This window comes from Pseudorasbora parva, chromosome 3 (genome assembly GCF_024679245.1).
Source record: "Pseudorasbora parva isolate DD20220531a chromosome 3, ASM2467924v1, whole genome shotgun sequence".
In the NCBI taxonomy this organism is placed as follows: Eukaryota; Metazoa; Chordata; class Actinopteri; order Cypriniformes; family Gobionidae; genus Pseudorasbora; species Pseudorasbora parva.
Window position 1 is genome coordinate 42,995,017 of NC_090174.1, and position 23,457 is coordinate 43,018,473.

Here is a 23,457-nt window from a genome sequence, read left to right on the forward strand (position 1 = left end):
ACTTTCCACTCCCGTTTGTGCAGTTTTGGAATTGTGCTATCATGCCAATTTGCACTGTTTAGTTAATCTGTCCCTAAGTCTCAAATATATATATATTTTTTTACTTTTGGATTGGAATGGATTAAGTTAGTTTGAAAGCATTCGGATTGTAAAAGGACAAGTTGAATGCCTTATTATGCATGAACAAACCCATCCCACCCAGTCAAGCTTCCATCCAGTATTTTCATCAGCCAATGTGGAATGTAGCAGCTAGATAATTTAACAAACAGTTCTGTGTTAAAAATCACATACTCTTGATAGTAGACTGTGAATAAAAACTAAGTTACACAAAGATGACTGCTGCTGCTCTTCATCATAGTTTTCTTGAGAGACACCGGAATGCTTTCTTTAGTACTCATTAGGTGGTCTTAATGTAATTTAACAGTTAGCCATTTCTTCTCAAAGATAAAATATAAACATACAGTGTATACAGGGTTCCTGGCAGCTTGCCTTTCCTGTTCTGAGTTTGGGGTGATGAAAAAAATCAGAATTTTCTGGGTGTGCGCCAGAGATGCCACCCATGGAGGTGCCAGTCTGTGAAAGAAAACTGGCAGTGGCATCCTGTCGCTTGCCAATCATTATCCCACCCGCTGATGACAATATTGATTCTATTGTACCACAGCTCATAATCAACAAAAAAACAGCAGCTTTTTTGTGGCGTGGTGCTGAGAGGCCGTACGAGATGCATGGTGAGATTGAGTCATGGAAAGAGTCAGTATGTTCTCAAAGCCTTTCTGAGCAGAAATGCTGATCTTTGAACTCTGTATTTTGTCTGTCATTTGAATATGAAAGTTGTGTATATGCAGGTTTGCATCATTTGTATTGCAATGATAAGGAGGAAAGCAGACACAGTGGTTTCTTTTTTACATTTAAAATTAAAATTTGATAATTGGAGAAAGCAATAACTAAAAGGGGCATGGTGCCATTCCCTGTGTTGGTGAAAGAAAACCATTGTCTTTGTGGCTGTGTTTACACTGGCGCAGACTGGAATTTGTTGCACACAACACAGTTTTATTTGGGCATCCGTTCCGAGCCAATTCCAGATGTGGTTTTAATCAAATACATATCCGATATCTGGACATCCGGCCTATGTCTCTCAACATGTGTATCCGATCCTCCTTTGAATTCCAAGCTACAACAGGGTGAGGGTGATATGTTTGCCGACAAAGATAGCGGACCCACTTTATAGTAGGTGGCTTTTACTTTGTACTAGCATTTTAATTAATAATTTGATACAATGCACTTATTGTGTACATACATTATTTTACATTGTACTTACATTTAAAAAAAATACCTGCATGTAAATACATATGTACTTTATTTCTGTAATTATTTATAATTACACTGTTGACCTTACCACCGTCCCTTACCTTACCCTAGCCATCTCAATATCAGCAAAAGGGTTTTGCATTACAATATGAACACAATAAGTACATTTGTACATATATTTTGATGTAGTGGGGCCACTTTTTAATGTTTAATGTATTATGAAGCTGACGTGCCTGTATGTGTTCCCTCCCAGCTTTTTTTTTTTTTTTTGAGGTGGAAACTTTATAAAGAAGAAAAATTGCACATGCAGAGAAACATTCAGGAGCTGGTTTTCAACCTTTGCCCTGTGAGTTTTATAAATAAAACAGCTTCACTACTGAAAGCTACATTACATTGAGGTGATAACTTTGCTATAATTAAACCAAGCTTCACTATTCTCATTCTCTCTCTCTCTCTCTCTCTCTCTCTCTCTCTCTCTCTCTCTCTCTCTCTCTCTCTCTCTCTCTCTCTCTCTCTCTCTCTCTCTCTCTCTCTCTCTCTCTCTCTCTCTCTCTCTCTCTCTCTCTCTCTCTCTCTCTCTCTCTCTCTCTCTCTCTCATATTAATTTATTCACATTCATAAAAAATGTAATCTTGTTTTATTTCATGTCAGAAGTCAGAATTCTAGATCTAATGAGACATGGATAAAATAACAAATTCAAATTACTGCCATTTTCCTTTCTATATTCATTCAGTCAGATTTTGCATTGCAAAATCCATGATAGCAGTTATCTTGTCCATGCTGGCAAAAAGTAATTGCCACTCGACATAAATTATATAAATAATTTTAATAGTATGGTTATTCAGAACCAGAGGGTCTACCATTTCTACCAGGGGGCCTTTTCTTTGTATGATTTGAACAGATTTCTACCAATAAATAAGCACTATAGGAATACCTAAATCTTGCTTGAATTTGGTCACGCAGCCTTAAAAGTCTATAAGACTTACTATAAAGAATATCTGTTGATTCACTGGCTAACTAAAAACGCATTTCAAAAGTTTTGGATCTTACTAATTGTATTTAATGTTTTGGAAAGAAGTATCTTATGCTCATCTTTCATGCTGAATGAAAGACAAAGAAAACCTTGAGTGATCAGCATACTACTCTTACTGGTTCTGCCATATAAATGTAAAAAAGTAGTTAGAATGCTTGCTGTTCTAAATTCAGCTGTAGTTTAATGGTTGCAGAGGCAGGGAACAGTTAGGTTCAGCTGCTCCTGATCAAGTTCTTCCAGTAGTGTTGTCACAACCCAGTTTTTGGCCATTGGACTTGAGTCAGCGATGCAGAGTCAATTATGATTTGAGTGAAGGCAGTGACGTGATCCCAGATCAGCCTAATATCTTGAAGTTTGCAAATTGCACTTGCCAGAAGGCTACAGACAGCTTAATGATGGATGTAATAGATGATATGCATCATTACTCATATGTTATTGTTTGTGAAAACAAATCCAGCAGACTGCATCTAATGGGTGCGTGATTTGTCCAGGTATAATGCATGTGAAAATAAGGCAGCCATTGTCCACTGTAAAGCCTCATCAGTAAATGATTTGTTTGTGCTTGTTTTTCAGTGCCTATTATGTACTAAATCCTATTAATAATAGTTATGTTTATTAGTATTGCTCTTTAATTATTGTACTCTATAGTCTGGCTGAGTAGGCGAGGGCTTGTGCATAATATTGCCCAGCATCTGTATGTGATGCCGAAAACCATTCTTCACTGGCCTAATGGCTTAGGCAATAATTACAGTGCTGAATTAAACTACCGGGAGGGAATAGAGTGAGATTTACCCTCCCATCGGGGCTTTTGTGTGCTGCTTTTCAGCCAGAAGAGGATATTTTTGTTTCTCAGAGAGATGCTTTGCACACACACACACACACACACACACACACACACGCGCGCACCACACACACACACACACACACACACACACACACACACACACACACACACATACTTGAATGCAATTAGACACAGATTACTAGGCAAACCGTCAGTGGTGTCTACACAAAGGGCTGCCAGCCTTGATTGTTTCCTGTTTTGCAAACATGCCATTTTATAAATGAACTTTTTAAAGTGAAAACTACTGTCATTTGCAAAATGCAGGCGCGAGAAGAGGAAGACAGTGCATGTCGGAGGACTGGGCTTTGTTCCTGAGATTATAATTTGTGGCGCGCACTGGCCAGGATTTTTTTTTTTTTTTTTTGTTCCAGTGAAGAATGAGGCGTCAGAGGACTTGTGAATGTGAGATGAAGAGCCAGGGAAAAAAGAAAAGGTGGAGAGAGAGAGAGAGAGAGAGAGAGAGAGAGAGAGAGAGAGAGAGAGAGAGAGAGAGAGAGAGAGAGAGAGAGAGAGAGAGAGAGAGAGAGAGAGAGAGAGAGAGAGAGAGAGAGAGAGAGAGAGAGAGAGAGAGAGATTATTTATCATGTGCTCAAGCATGGGATGGCAGGAAGGTGGGTCGTGAAGAATGGGATATGACATCAAGCCTGCAAAGGGACATCCTTCTCCAGGCAAAGCAGATCAGACACATCATCCACTACCGACATCCCAGCAATGGCTCAAACAAGCCTAACAAAGATATGCAGCTAGAGAGAGAGAGAGTCTAAGGGAGAAAGAGAAACATATGAAGGTTGGTGGAGGAGGATTGCAAACAAGAGTGTGAGGAATATGCAAGACCGCTGCTGTTGCATACACAATTTAAACCGTGTTGCTCTGTTCCAAAGGTTAGCAAGCTGCCTACAGAGTCAGCATTTTAAGGCATCATTGGCACGCTTCCAATGCTGTTCCAAAAGTATGCAACTTGATTATACTGCCTCCCAAGATAGCTTTCGAGAGGTAAAAGATAGCTTTTTTTTCCTCTTTTGGGGGGGGGGGGGGGGCAGCATAATACTGTATGTAACATATGTATCGTTCACAACAAATAATCTCAGAGTGCAGACATCTAAGATGATGGAAAAGAAATTATAAATAAATATGATTGACATGAAAACAGTATGATTTTAAAAATCTGATTAAATTAGTGCACTACACATTATTTTTGATTAAATACTGATATTGATACTTAAATTGTTATATATTCCACTCAATAATATTATAAACAAACTGTTTTTATATATTTCTCAATGCTGAAAATGTGAAAATGGGTCGGTGTAATTAAAATGTATTTTACATAATACATGTGATATATTTTTAGTGTGGTAAGTCTTTAGTCTAGCAACATGCTAATGTCAAACTTAATGACATCAAGTGACAAGTCAAGTTTTCTTACTTAAGGAATTTCACGTGTGTGGTCATTTTTTGAGATTCGACAACCTTTATTTTAATATTATTAAAAGATTTTGTAAGCATATTGGGTAATTGTGTGTGTTTTATTTCTGATGACGCAGTGAAACATGCCAAGTTTCTATTTATTAAACAAATTTCCTTCATTGTATCAACTCAAATGTTTTATTTAAATAAACTCAATATTTTAAGGCAACCAGGTTACTTACTTTTTTAAGTTAAACTAACAAAAAACAACTTTTTTTAATTTTATTTTTTACAGTGTACATGATGTAAATGTGAAAATGCTGAAAGTTTTCTGTAAGGGTTGTTAAAAGCTGCAGTCCACCATCTCTGTTTGAACCCTGAAATTGCAGTTATTTGTGGAGCTATCTTTGGTTTTTTTATCGGCATGAATCCTCAGCGCGCAAGTGTTTTGAGGTGTATGTGTGGGTTGTCTATCAACACACCAATTGTCAATGCAGATTGTCGAATTTTAATTTTCTGGATTGCAAGCCGAATAGGCCACAAACGATCCTCCAGCTACAGCATTCATGATATGGCACACACGATATAGCCCAGACTCCTTTACATATACATGACATAATGACAAAAAGACAAACAGAAGAAACTTGTATTTCCTGTGTAAAGCCAGTACCACTCAAAGTGTGTGTGTGTGTGTGTGTGTGTGTGTGTGTGTGTGTGTGTGTGTGTGTGTGTGTGTGTGTGTGTGTGTGTGTGTGTGTGTGTGTGTGTGTGTGTGTGTGTGTGTGTGTGTGTGTGTGTGTATTTGTTTGACCTTGTTTATGTTACATTGTGGGGACCAAATGTCCCCATAAGGATAGTAAAACCTCAAATCACCTACATTGTGGAGACCAGTCAGCGGTCCCCACTTTTTAAAAGGCTTATAACTCATACAGGATGATGTTTTTTGAAAATGTAAAAATGCAGAATGTTTCCTGTGATGGGTAGGTTTAGGGGCAGGACAGTGTAGGGCATACACTGCCCCTCCCCTAAACCTACCCATCACAGACTGTAGGGGGATTGAATGTACAGTTTGTATGGTTTAAAGGTTCCCTAGAATGAGTTGAAACAATATGTTAAATTGTTCTCTCTCTGATATCTACATAGAGGGTATGTGGCTTATTTAAGGTCAAAAATTGTCCAGATACAGTTTTACAGGTCCATTTACAACCCTATAAATTGTCCCTAGGATGTAATGCTGTTTTTGCCTTATTTGGAAGGGTCATGAATATTAATGTTGAGCTCTGCTTTGATTAGCTTATTTCAGCAGCTTACACAAGTTCAGTTGTTCAGTGAAGCGGCTGAATGACACTTTAAGCAGAACATCTCAAATGAAGATTGATAAAATGCAGCTTACTTGTTTATTGGTGTTTTCAAATGATCCGCGCATGAGAGAGAAAGATTGTGTGCATATGTTTGCCAGATTGCACATGTTTAGGTATAACACTGGATAGTATATGTGTTCTTTTCACAGAAAAGCTCTGATTGGGGGATTTAAATAACTGAAACCTGGCAACCGCAAACATGAACCCTTGAAAACTCTTTTTTCCCCCCGACAAAACCAAAACCAGTTTTTATTTTTTTTAAACTACATTTTAGACTCGTCTTTTTTCATCAACGATATTGCATGTTTATATTATGTTAGTGTAGGCTACGCAGTGACTGTGATGTACTCTTAAATACAAGCATGCAAAACATCATATTCAGTTCTCAAAAATATAAATATATATTTCGTACTAAATGAATAGAAACATTGTCAAATGACTAGTATTTTAACTTAGATGGTGGAGAAGGCGACGTTAGCTAGAAGGATCGAGTGAGCGATCTGGTAGTCAACTTGTTAGGGGTTAACAGCTTATGACCCGGGACCAGTAGTGAAGAAATGAAGACAGAGTCAGGATTCCAATTAAATAAAAGAAAAATTTACTTAAGAATAGTTTGCAGTTTCAAAAGCAGAAGCCAGCTTCAAGTCTCACAAGGAGTTCGTAGGCCGCGCTCCCTCTCTCCCCGTCTCGTTGCCTCGCCCTATCGTACATACAATTGTCCCAACAGTTATACCATTTTCAAGGTCTTATCCACGTCATTACTGCAATGTGGATGGTTCTGATTGGCTCAGAGACAATGCACGGTCATGGTAAATTTCCACTCGAGTCAGTTAATCTGATGCACGTTTCCACTGACGTGTCACTTGTTGACGCTTTCACCCCAGAATCAGGCCCGTAGTGACCTTCCAGATCTGGAGCAGGCGCCAGCTTGCCCAGAACAACAAGTCCACCCATCTCTTAGGGTGCCCATTGACACCATTCTGATCTGTAACACAGAATATTGCGCACACACAAAGATACACAGTCTCTCCAAGGTTGGAGCTGATTAAGCTCCAGTTCTAACTAGTTCTTACCAAAACATACTGATAACATGTGCTTTCTTTCAGTGAGAGGGACACACAATAGTACAGGCAATATTCATCTTGAGTCTTTAGTGTTGCAGTAAAAGGAAATATAAAAGGAATAAAATATAATAAATTAAATGAAAGACAAATCCATATTTCATATCTGGAAGCCGGGCTAAGTGAGCAAACGCTGTTAAGGCACTCCTGACATGTTAGGGGTGTGTGATACCTCAAATCCAAACACACAACCTTGTTGCCAGTGTTTAGTGACACATCACACATCTCTAGGCCAGACCCTCAGTCACTCCTCAGAGACCAAATACACACTTTAGAAAACAAGAAACAAAACAAAATCATAACTGGATAGAATCATTATAATAATATAGGATAAATATTGATTAAAGTTTTGATTTTGAAGTTAATTAGGATATAAATATATACAGGTATATTGAAGCGGCAGTGGATTTCAGAATCCCCCCCTTCAAACTAAACTAACGTAGTATGACATGCATATCTACGGTTGCATTTTGTAATACAAAATAATATTAATCAATATTTATCCATCCATCCATCCATCATCTTCCGCTTATCCGGGGCCGGGTCGCGGGGGCAACAGTCTAAGCAGAGACGCCCAGACTTCCTTCTCTCTGGCCACTTCCTCCAGCTCCTCCGGGGGCACCCCGAGGCGTTCCCAGGCCAGCCTGGAGACATAATCCCTCCAGCGTGTCCTGGGTCTTCCCCGGGGCCTCCTCCCGGTGGGATGTGCCCGGAACACCTCCCTGGGAAGGCGTCCAGGGGGCATCCGAAATAGATGCCCGAGCCACCTCAGCTGGCTCCTCTCGATGTGAAGGAGCAACGGCTCTACTCTGAGCTCCTCCCGAGTGACCGAGCATCTCACCCTATCTCTAAGGGAGCGCCCAGCCACCCTGCGGAGAAAGCTCATTTCAGCCGCCTGTATCCGGGATCTTGTCCTTTCGGTCATGACCCACAGCTCATGACCATAGGTGAGAGTAGGAACGTAGATTGACCGGTAAATCGAGAGCTTTGCCTTACGGCTCAGCTCCTTCTTCACCACAACAGACCGGTACATCGCCCGCATTACTGCAGATGATGCACCGATCCGTCTGTCAATCTCCCGTTCCATCCTTCCCTCACTCGTGAACAAGACCCCAAGATACTTAAACTCCTCCACTTGAGGCAAGAACTCTCCACCAACCTGAAGTGAGCAAGCTACCCTTTTCCGACTGAGAACCCTGGCCTCGGACTTGGAGGTGCTGATTCTCATCCCCGCCGCTTCACACTCGGCTGCAAACCGTCCCAATGCATGTTGAAGGTCCCGGTCTGAGGTTGCCAACACGACAACATCATCTGCAAAGAGCAGCGATGAAATCGCGTGGTCCCCAAACCGGACACTCTCCGGCCCTTGGCTGCGTCTAGAAATTCTGTCCATAAAAATTATGAACAGAACCGGTGACAAAGGGCAGCCCTGCCGGAGACCAACATGCACCGGGAACAAATTTGACCTACTGCCGGCAAAGCGAACCAAGCTCCTGCTCTGGTTGTAAAGGGACCGTACTGCCCTAAGCAAGGGGCCCCGGACCCCATACTCCCAGAGCACCCCCCACAGGGTGCCACGGGGAACACAGTCGAATGCCTTCTCCAAATCCACAAAGCACATGTGGACCGGTTGGGCAAACTCCCATGAACCCTCCAGCACCCTGTGAAGGATATAGAGCTGGTCCAGCGTTCCACGACCGGGACGAAAACCACACTGCTCCTCCTGAATCCGAGGTTCCACTATCGGCCGAATTCTCCTCTCCAGTACCCTGGCATAGACTTTCCCAGGGAGGCTGAGGAGTGTGATCCCCCTGTAGTTGGAACACACTCTCCGGTCCCCCTTCTTGAAAAGAGGGACCACCACCCCGGTCTGCCAGTCCATAGGCACTGTCCCCAACCGCCACGCGATGCTGCAGAGGCGCGTCAGCCAAGACAGCCCCACAACATCCAGAGACTTAAGGGACTCAGGGCGAATCTCATCCACCCCCGGCGCCTTGCCACCGAGGAGCTTATTAACTACCTCGATGACTTCAGCCCGGGTGATGGACGAGTCCCCCTCCGAGCCCTCAGCCTCTGCTTCCTCAAAGGAAGACGTGTCGGTGGGATTGAGGAGATCCTCGAAGTATTCCTTCCACCGTTCAACAATATCCCCAGTTGAGGTCAGCAGCTGCCCATCTCCACTGTAGACAGTGTTGGTAGGGCACTGCTTCCCCCTCCTGAGGCGTCGAACGGTTTGCCAGAATCTCTTCGAGGCCAACCGATAGTCTTTCTCCATGGCCTCACCGAACTCCTCCCAGGCCCGAGTTTTTGCCTCCACAACCGCCCGGGCTGCCGTCCGCTTGGCCTGCCGGTACCTGTCCGCTGCCTCAGGAGCCCCACAAGCCAGCCAGGCCTGATAGGACTCCTTCTTCAGCTTGACGGCATTCCTTTCTTCCGGTGTCCACCACCGGGTTCGGGGATTACCGCCTCGACAGGCACCGGAGACCTTACGGCCACAGCTCCGAGCGGCCGCGTCGACAATGGAGGTGGAGAACATGGTCCACTCGGACTCAATATCTCCAGACTCCCTCGGGATCTGGTCGAAGCTCTGCCGGAGGTGGGAGTTGAAGATCTCTCTGACAGGGGGTTCAGCCAAACGTTCCCAACAGACCCTCACAGTACGTTTGGGTCTGCCGAGTCTGTCCAGCTTCCTCCCCCGCCATCGGATCCAACTCACCACCAGGTAGTGATCGGTTGACAGCTCCGCCCCTCTCTTCACCCGAGTGTCCAAGACATACGGCCGGAGGTCAGATGAGACGACCACAAAGTCGATCATCGACCTTCGGCCTAGGGTGTCCTGGTGCCAAGTGCACTGATGGACACCCTTATGCTTGAACATGGTGTTCGTTATGGACAAGCCATGGTTAGCACAGAAGTCCAATAACAGAACACCGCTCGGGTTCAGATCAGGGGGGCCGTTCCTCCCAATCACGCCCCTCCAGGTGTCTCTGTCACTGCCCACATGGGCGTTGAAGTCCCCCAGTAGGACGATGGAGTCTCCAGTCGGAGCACTTTCTAGCACCCCTCCCAGAGACCCCAAGAGGGCCGGGTACTCTGCACTGCCATTCGGCCCGTAGGCACAAATGACAGTGAGAAACCTATCCCCGACTCGAAGGCGCAGGGAAGCAACCCTCTCGCTCACCGGGGTGAACTCCAACACATGGCGACTGAGCTGGGGGGCTATAAGCAAACCCACTCCAGCCCGCCGCCTCTCACCATGGGCAACTCCAGAGTGGTAGAGAGTCCAGCCTCTCTCGAGAAGTGTGGTTCCAGAGCCTAAGCTGTGCGTGGAGGTGAGCCCGACTATTTCTAGTCGGTATCTCTCGACCTCCCGCACAAGCTCAGGCTCCTTCCCCGCCAACGAGGTGACATTCCACGTCCCTAGAGCCAGTTTCCGTGTCCAGAGATCGGGTCGTCGGGGGCCTCGCCTTCGACTGTCGCCCGATCCATTATGCACCGGCCCCTTATGATCCCTCCTGCAGGTGGTGAGCCCACAGGAGGGCGGCCCCACGTCGCTCTTTCGGGCTGAGCCCGGCCGGACCCCATGGGGGAAAGCCCGGCCACCAGGCGCTCGCATACGAGCCCCAACCCCGGGCCTGGCTCCAGGGTGGGGCCCCGGCTGCGCCATGCCGGGCGACGTCTCGGCCCTTGTTTTTAATTTTTTCATAATGGGCTTGTGAACTGCTCTTAGTCTGGCCCGTCACCAAGGACCTGTTTGCCTTGGGAGGCCCTACCAGGGGCATAAAGCCCCGGACAACATAGCTCCTAGGATCATTCAGGTACTCAAACCCCTCCACCACGATAAGGTGACAGTTCAAGGAGGGGTATCAATATTTATCATCTTGCGTTATCTAGACAATGCTGTCTCTCTAAGAAACTTTCAATTTAACCAGAAATTGTTTAAACAGTCAATAAGTGGATAAAATCAATACTTACTGCTTGCAGGAATATACAGTGGAGATCAAAATTAGAGAACAATTTAGAAACATTAGATTTTTTGTCAGAAATATTGTTGATGTTCTTTGCTTGAAGTGTGAAGGAAGATTAGCATTGTTCTGCTAGCATGTTTTATAAAATACCAAGGTACTTCTACAAAAACCTTTATTTTGTCAAAAACACTGTGATCAAAATAAGAGAACAATAACCAATGTAGCACAAAAAAAAAAACATTACAACTTAAATGTGATGCTTACAGCAGTCAAAAATTAGTAGGAGGTATGAGGCCCTTGCTTTGAATGAGCTCAGCACATCTGCGGCCACAGGACATCACTAGATACACTGCTCCGGTGTGATCTTGATCCACTCTTCTTCCAGTCTCTTCCACAGCTCAGTAACTGTAGTGGGTTTCTTAGCTGTAACTTTGTCGCCAATGATTTTACATAGATTTCCAATGGGGTTTAGATCAGACTCTGGGCTGGCCATTTCATTATTTCAATGTTCTCACTTTCAGGGAACTGCTTTACCTGTTTTGCAGTGTGATAAGGGGGCATTGTCTTGCATAGAAATTGCGGGCTGATTGGGAGATGCTAGCAGTAAAGGAACCACATGTTACTGAAGGAGGTTCTGATAAACAGGTTCTGCTAGGTAGCTGTATAATAGAGCCAACTCTGCTGCAGAAACATCCCCAAAACCATACCACTTCCTCCTCCATATTTCACTGACTTCTTTGGGCACTTTGGGTTCAATCTTTCCCCAGATTGATGCTGAACATAATGTTTCCCATCAGACACAAATAAATTAAACTTGCATTCATCATTCTTTTCTGTTCACACAACATGCTCCTCAGCAAAGGTTAGTCTAGCCTTTTGATTTTTTCTGCTGATGAGAGGCTTGGTCACTGCAGAGTGAGCTTTCAGTCTGAATTCTCTTAAATGACAAGACACTGTATGGAAAAACGTCCTTACTGTGTTCAGGTCTGAACTGGCGAGTAATTCCAGCTGCAGTGTTGAACCGATTCCACATTGAAAGTCTCCGCATTGTCCTGTCCTGTTGTGCATTGATCTTGCGTATACCTTTTTGGGTACTTGAATTAATTAGTTTCTTTGTAAAACGTCAGTATTCTAGAAATTACAGACTTGGAATGACCAACTTCTTTTGCAATGGTTAAAAGGGTCATCCCTTTGGCCTTCATCTGGACAACCATGGTGTCGTAGGGTTTCAGTCACCTTAGAGTGGCTTGCCATCTTGCAAAGTCAGTGAAAATTGGAAAGTTTGCTAAGTTTGCTAGTTAAATAGGGTTTGCCAGATTATTATGGAAATTAGCACCAAGTGCCAGATTAACACCCAAAGCTTGAAGGTATCTGAAAGTGTTCTCTAATTTTGACCGGCGTTATTTTTCAATTGTCTTATTTACGTTCTATATACTGTACTTCAGAATATATTTAACTTGTGAAATATGCTTAAAAACCTGCCCTTCTGCTTCTGTTAGGATCATTTCAAAAAGGACTAAGCAGTGACCATGAAATTTAGGAAATTGTATGTTGTTTTGATCTCCACTGTAGTTGGAATTGCCCCTTCCTTCAGTTTTAGACGCTGAGCGAACCTTACTAGATATTGCCCCAGGTTAGAAAAACTGTCTGGGGTGAAATAGGTGTCCATTTAATTTGTGGACTACTACGTGGATTAGAATCCATGATCTGCCGTTTTTGCTATCCATTTTTCTGCTTGGTTACCTGCAGAACTCCTGATGATTCGGCTGCGCAGTTCCACCTGACAAAGAAAATGTTGTGGCATATGCAAATGTTGGGGGCATGCATATTAATGATCCCAGCGATTGAGTCACAAGAGTCCCCACAAAGATAGCGAACCAGACAGTGTGTGTGTGTGTGTGTGTGTGTGTGTGTGTGTGTGTGTGTGTGTGTGTGTGTGTGTGTGTGTGTGTGTGTGTGTGTGTGTGTGTGTGTGTGTGTGTGTGTGTGTGTGTGTGTGTGTGTGTGTGTGTGTGTGTGTGTGTGTGTGTGTGTGTGTGTGTGTGTGTGTGTGTGTGTGTGGCCCCTCAAAGCATCAAAAACTGACAGATGCCATACTGAGAATTCATAGCAGATTGTTCAAACACCGCTTCATTTTTGTCTTGTACCAATCAAACTCAGGGTTTATTTTAGTCCTGTGCGTATTGGCTGTCAGACACGATAGACGATTGAAGAACAATATTCTCAATGGAAAAAATTCTGACAAAACTATGTATTTTCACAAAAACACAATCTACATCAGCCATGTGCTTTTAGCCTGTAGGCATCTCTCTTTCACTGATTTGACTTCAGTATATAATGCCTCTGTCCTACTTAATCTTTTAGTTTTATTCGCTTGGTATTCACAGAGCAATTTTTACTTTTGTGATGTTAAGCATTTGAATTAATAGTGTCATTATCATATAGCACGATCATAGCACCGGTGATGTCCCTCACAGTGCATCTCATGTTAAGTGCTTTTGCTCTGCATTCTGCATGCCTTCTCTTTCTCCCCTCCTTCTCAATGCATTGCACGAGCTGCCACTTGTGTCTGTGTGAAAGTTAAATGATCCAGAGCTCAAGGTGAACCCCAAAACAGTTTTTTAATAGTAAGATGGCTCTAAAGATGCAAGACTTAGAATGTAGCCTGTAACCTTTCAAATGAGACAATTTCCTATTGTCTATAGAAGTTTTTTTTTGCAGAATGCTTTGACACAGCCTTTACACTTTTATGGCACTTTTCCACTGCATGGTACGGCTAGATCTGGCACTTTTAAGGCTTGGTATGGCTCACTTTTTAACGCTGCATGTTGCAGCTTGGTACGGTTTGATTAAAGGGATAGTTCACCCAAAAAATTAAATTTAATGTTTATCTGCTTACCCCAGGGCATCCAATATACAGATGGCTTTTTTTCTTCAATAGAACACAAATGAAGATGTTTAATTCCAACCGTTGCAGTCTGTCAGTCGTATAATGCATGTGAATGGTAACACATGAGAGTACTATGAGGGTAAAAAAACATTCACATAAAAAAACATATTAAACCCTGAGACTCGTGACGACACATTGATGTCTTAAGACATGAAATGATCATTTTGTGCGAGAAACTGAACAATATTTATATCGTCCATGTCCAACAGCCGAGAGATCACTTCCGGCGCTTGCGTAAACTACGTCATATCGTGTACATTAACCTCACATCAGGAAATGATTGCACACTGAAGGCTGTTGGACGTAGTGGGGTATTAGAGGTAAATAAATATATATAAATACTGTTTTTAATAAATACTGTTTTTACTGTTTTACCCTTTAAATTAGCCCAGACAACTTCTGGCAAATTAAGATTTGCTCTGCAAGTAGTCTGGCAAAGAGCCCATTCAAGCCCATTTCTAATCCGTAGGAATCGCGGCACCAATCAGAAACGTTGGAGCGGACTTTACACGATGACAGTGCAGCGACAGTGAAGCAGATTTTGCACATTATAAAGATGGATGTCACCGTGGAACATTACTTGAATCAGCTATTGCGTCTGTTTTAAGCAATTTAAACTTTTCCTTTTCGTTAAAAGATGTGGATTACACTGTCTACTTTGATGAGGAGGATTGGGAGTGTGATCATGGGCTAAGACCACACAGCAGCTCTGGATCTGGCCTTTCTGTGCTTATTTCCTCACACTAGATCTGGTAATCATGTAAAAATAATTAAATAAATAACTAGCGTAACTATGCTCAAGTGTGAAAATGTTGAAATCTGAAATGACAATTTTAATTACGTTTGTAAGACACCATTTTCCAAAGACTCCTCAATATTATTTTATTTTCAAAATATTCCAAATCTTGTTCTAATCGCAATACAAATGCCTTACAACGGGGACAAATGTGATCAGCGCTTGATGTTTTCTGTTTGACCGTCAATCTGAGATGTTTCACTCAGTCTGAGATGGTATTAGGTTTTCCAAATTTTGCAAAAATGTTGATGGAGTGGCGGTGGCCACCAGCTATCATCATATTTCTTTTACAACTCTGGCAAAAGTCGTCAAAAGCCAAGTCAACATCTTCCTCGAAATCAAAAACAGAGAATTGCTGTCTCAGCTCTTCGTCGTTCTGTATACGTTATCGTCCGTTGGTGACGCCCCTTTGGAAATGATTTGCCTATGAAGCTTTGCCAGATCATAACTCAGTTACTACTGAGAATGGTCTGGTTTTAACCAGGCTACCTTTAATAGTAGCACCTTGGTGGAGCTTTCAAGCGTGCCATACCTATACTAAAATGTGACGTGTAAACACTGCAGATCACTGATTAGTCTGGGAAAATCGTCACTAACAGCTACCCCTGCCGTCACTACCACACTGTAAAAAATAATGTAGAAAAAAAGTTACCTTAAAAGTTACTTAAAATTTTGAGTTCATTTATATTAAAATTGAGTTAATACAATGACATTTTTTTGAGATTCGACAACCTTTATTAAAATATTATTAAAAGATTTTGTAAGCATATTGGGTAATTGTGTGTGTTTTATTTCTGATGATGCCGTGAAACATGCCAAATAGTGCTATTTTCATGATTTATCAATTTTTTTGTGTGGTTCAGATACAATAATATTTTGAGTTTCTATTTATTAAACTAATTTCCTTCATTGTATCAACTCAAAGTTTTTAATTTCAAAACACTTAACTTACTTTTTTTAAGTTAGACCAACAAAAACCAACTTTACAGTGCATATGCTTTTATGACAGTGATATAGCAATTGAGATCCTAAACACATTGCTAAATGCAAGATTAGCTTACCCTTGTGCGCCGTCGAGCAAACCAAGTGATGCCGTCTGTGCTTTATTGTACGAGTTCCCTGTCTCCTGTTTTTTGTAGCAGTATTTTTTTTGCTGGCATCAGCCTCCTTTGAAACAAACTTCTTGCACTTAGAAGCATCCACATGCAACTATAGTTAGAGGCTCTAAGAACCATTAGAGGCGGCGCAACTATACAGATCGTTCTATAATCCCTTTTTGAAGCCGTACCATAGAGTGGAAAAGCGCCCTTAGCCTCTCAATTTAACAGCAACTGCCCACCTAGCGCTCCTTATGTAACACAAAGGAGACGTGATTTTCAGTAGAGTTCAAGTCATTTAACTTTAATAAGCATAAAATACACAAACACACAGAAATTGGGTGAAATATATTTTTTAAAAATCATTCAAAAGTTTGGGGTAGCCATTTTTTATGATCTTATTAAGCAAGAATGCATACATCAAAAGTGAAAGTGAAGACATTTTAAATGTTACAAATATTAAATAAATAAATAATGCTGTTCTGTTTCACATCTGTTCTATTTCCAGGAATCACTGTTATATTTCAGCTTTGCTTTCAAAGAAATGAATTGCATTTTAAAATATATTATAATGCAAATATGTAAATGCAGTCTAGACTCAAAAATATATAACATTTTAACTACCCCACACTTTTAAACAATAATATATAGTCTGCAGTTCTTTTGTCTTGGATGAGGCTATTTTTTCCACAGTTTTACCATTGTACACCTGTGCAGGGTACATGGAATGCTGCCTTATCTGACCAAAATGAGGCTTTTGAAGGCAGCATAATGTTGCCGCTCAACTTTTCAAACAGCTTTCACATCCAAAGTGCACCTCTGATGCCTTAAATGCTATCTGGGTAGACAACTTAGAAGGTTTTGGATCAGAGCTAAATGAAGCAATGTTTGTCTCTCTTCTTGTTTACCTCTTCTCTCTCTCTCTCTCTCTCTGCTCTCTCTCTCTCTCTCTCTCTCTCTCTCTCTCTCTCTCTCTCTCTCTCTTTCTCTCTCTCTCTTTAAAGAGGACCTATTAAAGCTCTTTTCATAAAATGTAAGTCTCTCTAAAATTAGTGCTAATAGGGAAGATCTTCACCGGCTGTGGGTGGGGCTTCTCCCTACAATTACGTGATTGTAGGGGAGAATCTAAATCAGCTTGTTTGAAGAGACTGCTTTTTGATTTATGTCAATTACACACGACAAAAAATGAATGAGTGGATTTTTACCATTATAGGCTGGTTGTTCTCACACAATCCGTGTTCAAACACCTTATAAAAGTGAATTTTGCATAATAGGTTCCCTTTAAAGTCTATTAATGAATAGATTCGCTAGTGTGTTTAGACCGGTTGGTTGCCTGGGTAATTGAAGCGATGGCTGTTTTGAAGTGCTGGTGTGCAATCTTCTCTGCCTACTTCAGCTCTACTGTTGAATTTTATACACAGAGCGGCTTATTTCCTTGTCTCATCCTACCATATTCAGTCACACACTTCTACCCTGGGCTCTCCAACTACTATTGTTTGAAGAAGAGGCAGGGTTAGTTCTGGACTTTATCTGACCTCTAGATCTTTCGTAATTCAATAATGCAATTCAATTTCCTCTTACTCGCACCAATATCTCAATGAATCTCAGAATCAGTTTATCAGCTGCTGTTATTTTGGTCCATGGAAAATTGATCAATGTTTTGACAAATTCAAGCACTCAAGGTTTTTTATTAATTGACCACAGGAATATATATGAGATGAAGGATATCTCTTTTTCATAATTTCAGACACTAGATTTTCTTGCCAACCCTAACCCTACTCTATCAACATCCCCGGATATAAACATGGATTACTATAATGATGTTCAACCATTCTCTCCGCAATGCTTTTTTTTAACAAGTCTTTAATAGCCACTCAAAAGGTTTCACAGCTGTTAAACATCTATTCTTGGCAAGCTTTGTCCCTCAAATAAACATTGAGTTTAAAGGCCCGTCGAGTTTAAAAACCACAAAAACCTGGGAAATGTGAAGTGCATTAATGCTGTCCATACTAAGTCGGTCCTGGTAAGGATAGTATCTTCTAGTTCAATACTAAAATCTCAACATTATTTACATAGAAAAGTAATTCAATCTGGGGTTTTTTTGTAAAGTGAAGGATGGGGTGAAGGTAATGGATGAATAGAGAGGGAATGAAGGGCGGTGTGAAGACTGACACTCCACATAATACAAGTCATTGAGGACAAGCAAAGCAAAAAGACCTCCTCGGGTGAGTGGTGACAAGCTGGTCTCAGCAGCCGGTCTGGTCTGGGATGTCACTGTGAGATTTGGCCAGCCGGAGCACAGAGGAGAAAGGGAGAAGCCACTTTTAGGAATGAACCAAAACAGTTTAAGAGCTGGCCAAAGGCTCTCAATCTAAAAAGAAGCATTTCCAGAGGAAATCAAATATTCGAAAGGCTTGTCAATTCTGTTTCAGTGGCCTGCGGAGGGATGAGGGGTTCAGAATGAAAAAGAAAAGAAAGGTGCTTTGTTGGTGAATCCTATTCCCTGCAGACTACCCTACTTCCTGTCTCCACGGGCAGCCCGAATGAGCATGAATGCTGTGATGTTGACTATAAGCCATTACCACCTTCCTTTTGGTGCTGTCTGTTGGCATTTGAAGTTCCTACCACTTTGTTGATTCAACTTACAAGCCAACACAATAAAGCATAAGGGTGGAATCCATTCCAAATGTAGACTGTCATTCAGACTTGCCTGCAATGGACTCATTTTCCCTATGGAGACGCCTCAGGAGTCCGTTCTTTCTTTCTCATCATCTGCATTCATGAATTCAAGTATATACTTGAATGTCCAGTATACCTCTTTTATGTCCACTCTAAGGTTATTAATGTATATATATATATATATATATATATATATATATATATATATATATATATATATATATATATATATATATATATATATATATATATATATATATTATAAAACATTTTTTTTTATTTTTTTATTTTTTTATTAAATGTTCCATTCTTGAATTCTCCATATTGTTTATCCTCTGTAGGGTCAAAGGTTAGGGTTGTTTCTTGGTGTCACGCACTAATTTGAATTGACCTAATAAAAGAGTCTCATTGCAAAAGCAAGAGTGTGTCTCTTGATCATGATCCCTCCCCTTTTTCCCTTGGGATTGCCAATTACATTCATATACGTAATAAAGCACCAGGGTGACATGGATGTTTCTTTTATCAGTTTGTAAAGTGTTTAAATTATTTGTACAGTGGCTTGGACGTTTATGTGTATGACAGCTCATTGAATGTATTCAACATTACAGCACGGTTCTTGTTTTGTTCAAAGAAGCAGACATTGGATCCTGACAAGAATCAATGATATTTGTAGAGCTGAGATGTTTTGTCTCCTGCTGTTTTGATATCTCTCTCTCTCTCTCTCTCTCTCTCTCTCTCTCTCTCTCTCTCTCTCTCTCTCTCTCTCTCTCTCTCTCTCTCTCTCTCTCTCTCTCTCTCTCTCTCTCTCTCTCTCTCTCTCTCTCTCTCTCTCTCTCTCTCTCTCTCTCTCTCTCTCTCTCTCTCTCTCTCTGAAGGAACGCAACTAATCCCTAATCACAGATTAAAATGTGCTGTTTCGTAACTACTACTTAGAGGCAAATCCGGCCTCCAAGAACTATGTGAGGAGGAGAATGTGGACAGGCTTCTGGATATCAAAGGGCTGTCATGGATATGACATGAACTTTGCAGTAGGGTTTAACACAGACGCCAGTCATACATGGAGAACAATCTCCATTTGCAGTGATAAATCTGTCAGACATATCCCTACAAGACAAAAGCTGATTTAATTAGCCGGTTTTGTGTTTATTGACTGGTTTGATTTAAAGCTGAACTAGCAGGCATTCATCTTTCCACAATATGAAGCATTTAGGTTTTTCAATGTTAACTCAACTTTGACAGGGAGTTCACTGAATGCTATTGTTGTCAGAGAGAGAGAGAGAGAGATACGGCTCTGTATCTGAAGGACTGACTTATGACTTTCTACTTAGCTCTGTGTAAAAAGCCACAATAATGAACACATGCCTTAGCTAATCCGTACATACTCACTCTCTAAGGCTTCTCTGATGTCTTTTTGCATAGAAACATGCTCAAGAGGAATTTTAAAGCAGCTGGGAGAAGAAAGACTTAAAATAGCCTTAAATGGTAATTGAGGTTGTGAATGTGTGGAAACTACAAAAAAAGCTGAGGACAGTTCTTTTGCTCAAACCATCAGTCAGACAGAAATAAAAATGTATAGTGAGCAGCCCACATCCTGCAGGCCACTCTTCCCTCTCTAAATTATAGGTGTTAGGTGCACATTTAGAAAGTGCAGATGGGCCAGGCAGTGGCTGAGCCTTTCTAATGCAGTCACACACCAGCAAACATGCATTAGTATGGCTGCTCTTCCATCTTTTTCTGCTCTCCAGCACAGTGCAAACTCGTTTCTGACATGTTACCGAATTACACTATGTTGCAGTTTTCCTGCCTTTGTATGAATATCATTATTCAGGTTTCTTTGAACTTCTCCAGACTCCTCGATCTGGACGTGGCTGTGAAAGTAAAGACGGCCTGTTGAACCACCACACATCCGTCATGCTCAGCTTTGGTGTAATGCTTGGCCAGGCTAAGCCATGAAGTGAGTTCATGTGCACTTTATGACTAGCCTTACACCAAGACTGTGCATGATGGATGTGCGGTGGTGCACAGTTCTGAAAATTTGAATTAAATGGTTATCCTCAGATAGGAACTCATATAACTCAAATATTTAAACTTTCATTGTGTATTAAAGGGTTAGTTCACACAAAAATGAAAATGTCATTAATTACTCAGCCTCATGTCGTTCGACACCCGTGAGATCTTCGAAACACAAATGAAGATGTTGTTGAAATCCGATGGCTCAGAAAGGCCTCCATTGACACCAATGTCATTTCCTCTCTCAAGACCCATAAAAGGTACTAAAGACGTCGTCACAAAGCCCATCTCACCACAATGGCTCAACAATAATTTTATGAAGCGACTAAAATAGTTTTTTGTGCGCAAAAATTATTAAATAACGACTTGTATAGTAATGAGTTACTTGAAAATTTTCAATTGGAGACCTGCATTTTTTTTTACAGTATGTGTGACGACCTCATTCTCAATAAAATTCAAATTCAGTAAATTTTTGTAGATATTTTTGTTTATTTTGTACAGTAAACAATCGTGGTTCTGTTTCGAGTCACCACTTGGCATGTTCAGTGTAAAATATGGTCCTGAAGCGGAATCACTGGAATATACCAGAGGAAGAACTTTCTCTAATTCCCTGTTTATGTTCGTGTTTAGTTAGATGAATAAATCTTGTATTGCAATGCTCAGAGGTGTGGTTTATGAAAATAAGTGTAGAGGAACACACTTACACACACACACGCGAGCGGTCACATCCCGGGAGTAGCATACAGTGATTCGTAGGCCCACCGGCATGATTTGGAAATTCAGACATGAGGAACCTAATTATCCACTCCCTGCTATCACTCCGCATGTTTCTAATCTAACTGGGTATTCTCAAAATTGTGTTGGAGGAACTGACCCTGAATCAGCAAGAAGGAGCTTCTTCTTTTGATTTTCTGACCTCAAGTCACGTTTAATGAAAGACTACTTGATTGCAATGCCTTAGATTGGGGTGCTGCTATCAAGAAGCCAAGCGTCCATCAGGCTATTGGCTTTTTTAGGCAGTTTGTCTATTGAACTGCTCAATGTATCTGTGAAAGTGGAGTGTCTTTGATTTTCTGTCTCTATTTATTTGTCGTGATAATCATGCATTTGTCCTACCCTGTTATTTTGTCCACTTATCATTTCGCCAGGTACATCACAACACTGACAGAAGGAAATGTAATCAATTTTTACCACCCCATAGCTAATCTATGTGTGTGTCTATGTTCAACTATGTTTACCAGAGTTTTATATGTTATTCTGTTGTGTGCCTGTCGTGTACGTGTGCAGGTTTTGAGTTACTGTATCAGCCGGAGGTGGTCCGACTCTACCTGTCTCTGCTGACAGAAAGCCAGAACTATAACACGCTAGAAGCAGCAGCCGGGGCTCTACAGAACCTCAGCGCTGGACAGTGGACAGTGAGTGTCTTCTCATAACCTTCCTGATATGAGTATAAAATTCTGGATAGTGTGTTCTAATGCTTATAAAGAGTGAAAAATATTAATAAAATATAGCAATAAAAATAAAAGAATCAGAGCTGTTGTCATGGATGACATCATGCATCTCATCTGTGCATGTAAGTCTTTTGAAAACCTTTGAAAATATAATTTATTTATTCTGTCCAAACATACCTTTTTGTGTTGTTCACTGCAGTTTGGGGTTGATAAGATTTTTTTTACGTATTTGAAGGAAGTCTCTTTGCACCAAGACTGCGTTTATTTAATAATAATAAAAAATATTTTATGAACTATATGTTTTTTGTGATTTTAAATGTAATTTATTCCTGTGATAGCTAAGCTGAATTTTCAGCAGCCATTAATTTAGTCTTCGGTGTCACAAGTTCATTCAGAAATCATTCTAATGTTGATTTGTAGCTCAATAAACTTAAAATCATGCTGCTTAAAGGGTAGTTCACCCAAAAAAAAAAAAAATTAAGTAATACTTTACTCACCCTGCTGCTGTTCTGTTGCAGTAAGCCATAGTTTGTTTTTGGACCACAAAAGGAGAATTTTTTTTTCATCCTTATAATGGCAGTGAACTGTGACCAGCGTCAAGCTTTTTAAAAAAAAAAAGAAGCAAAACTATCATAGAATGATTTAATGCAGCATGTGTTGTACAGTATATTTCAAGTGTTCTGCAGGCATACAATATACAGAAAAAACAAACCAACATTTAATATATTAAAAAATGAAAATCCTGACCTTGGCCATCAGACTTCCGTGCTTGGTTGCCCATTCAGTAGAAACATTGCCGTTCACACGACTCTCCCAGAAAAGGCACACAAGCTGTCAGTTTTCTTCACTGAGCTGAATATCCGGACCTGAATGACATTTGACAGGAGTGAACGTAATAACTTCTTGTTACTAGAAACAGACTACTACTGTTCACCTCAGAGAATACGGTACATGGATTGTATTTGGAACATTTAAAGGGGTGATAAATAGAGAAATCAACTTTCTCTTGAGCCTATAAAAGGTCATGGTAATATAAGAATATCCTGTAAGTTTCAGAGCTAAAAACTTCCTTGTTAGTAAAAGAAAAGCTTTTATAGATACCAGGCCCAGAAAACGAGGCTCTCAAATCAATGACGTATTAGAAGGGTGAAACGCCGCCTCTATGTGTACGCCTGCTTCTGTAGCACTGCCCACAGACTCGTGGAGCTAAACTGATCATGATGTTACAGAGCAATAAACACACCGAAGATACCAAGGTTATCATTTGTAAACAAGTATCAGATTGAAACTGGATTTGCAGAAATATTGAGATTAAAACACAATGCTGTGCCTTCTATATTGGATATATGAGGAATGGTGCAGCACACTTATGTGAGTAAAACATGTCTTTTATATGCAAAAGTAGTTATTGCATTGTTACAGATCGTACTGA

General features: G+C 41.1%; 1 protein-coding gene and 1 long non-coding RNA gene across 16 annotated transcripts in view; one reads left to right on the forward strand and one right to left on the reverse strand.

Annotated features, from left to right (window-relative positions):
• arvcfb (ARVCF delta catenin family member b) overlaps positions 1-23,457 on the forward strand; it is a 280,305-nt gene that overhangs the window by 242,770 nt on the left and 14,078 nt on the right. For all 15 annotated transcript variants that reach the window (XM_067438967.1, XM_067438968.1, XM_067438969.1 and 12 more), the window contains one exon: positions 21,862-21,989. In XM_067438967.1, coding sequence (XP_067295068.1) covers positions 21,862-21,989 — 128 coding nt within the window. The remainder of the gene's footprint in view (positions 1-21,861; positions 21,990-23,457) is intronic.
• The window catches only part of LOC137071204 (uncharacterized), a 186,880-nt gene that overhangs the window by 113,680 nt on the left and 49,743 nt on the right, over positions 1-23,457 (reverse strand). The window lies entirely within an intron of this gene.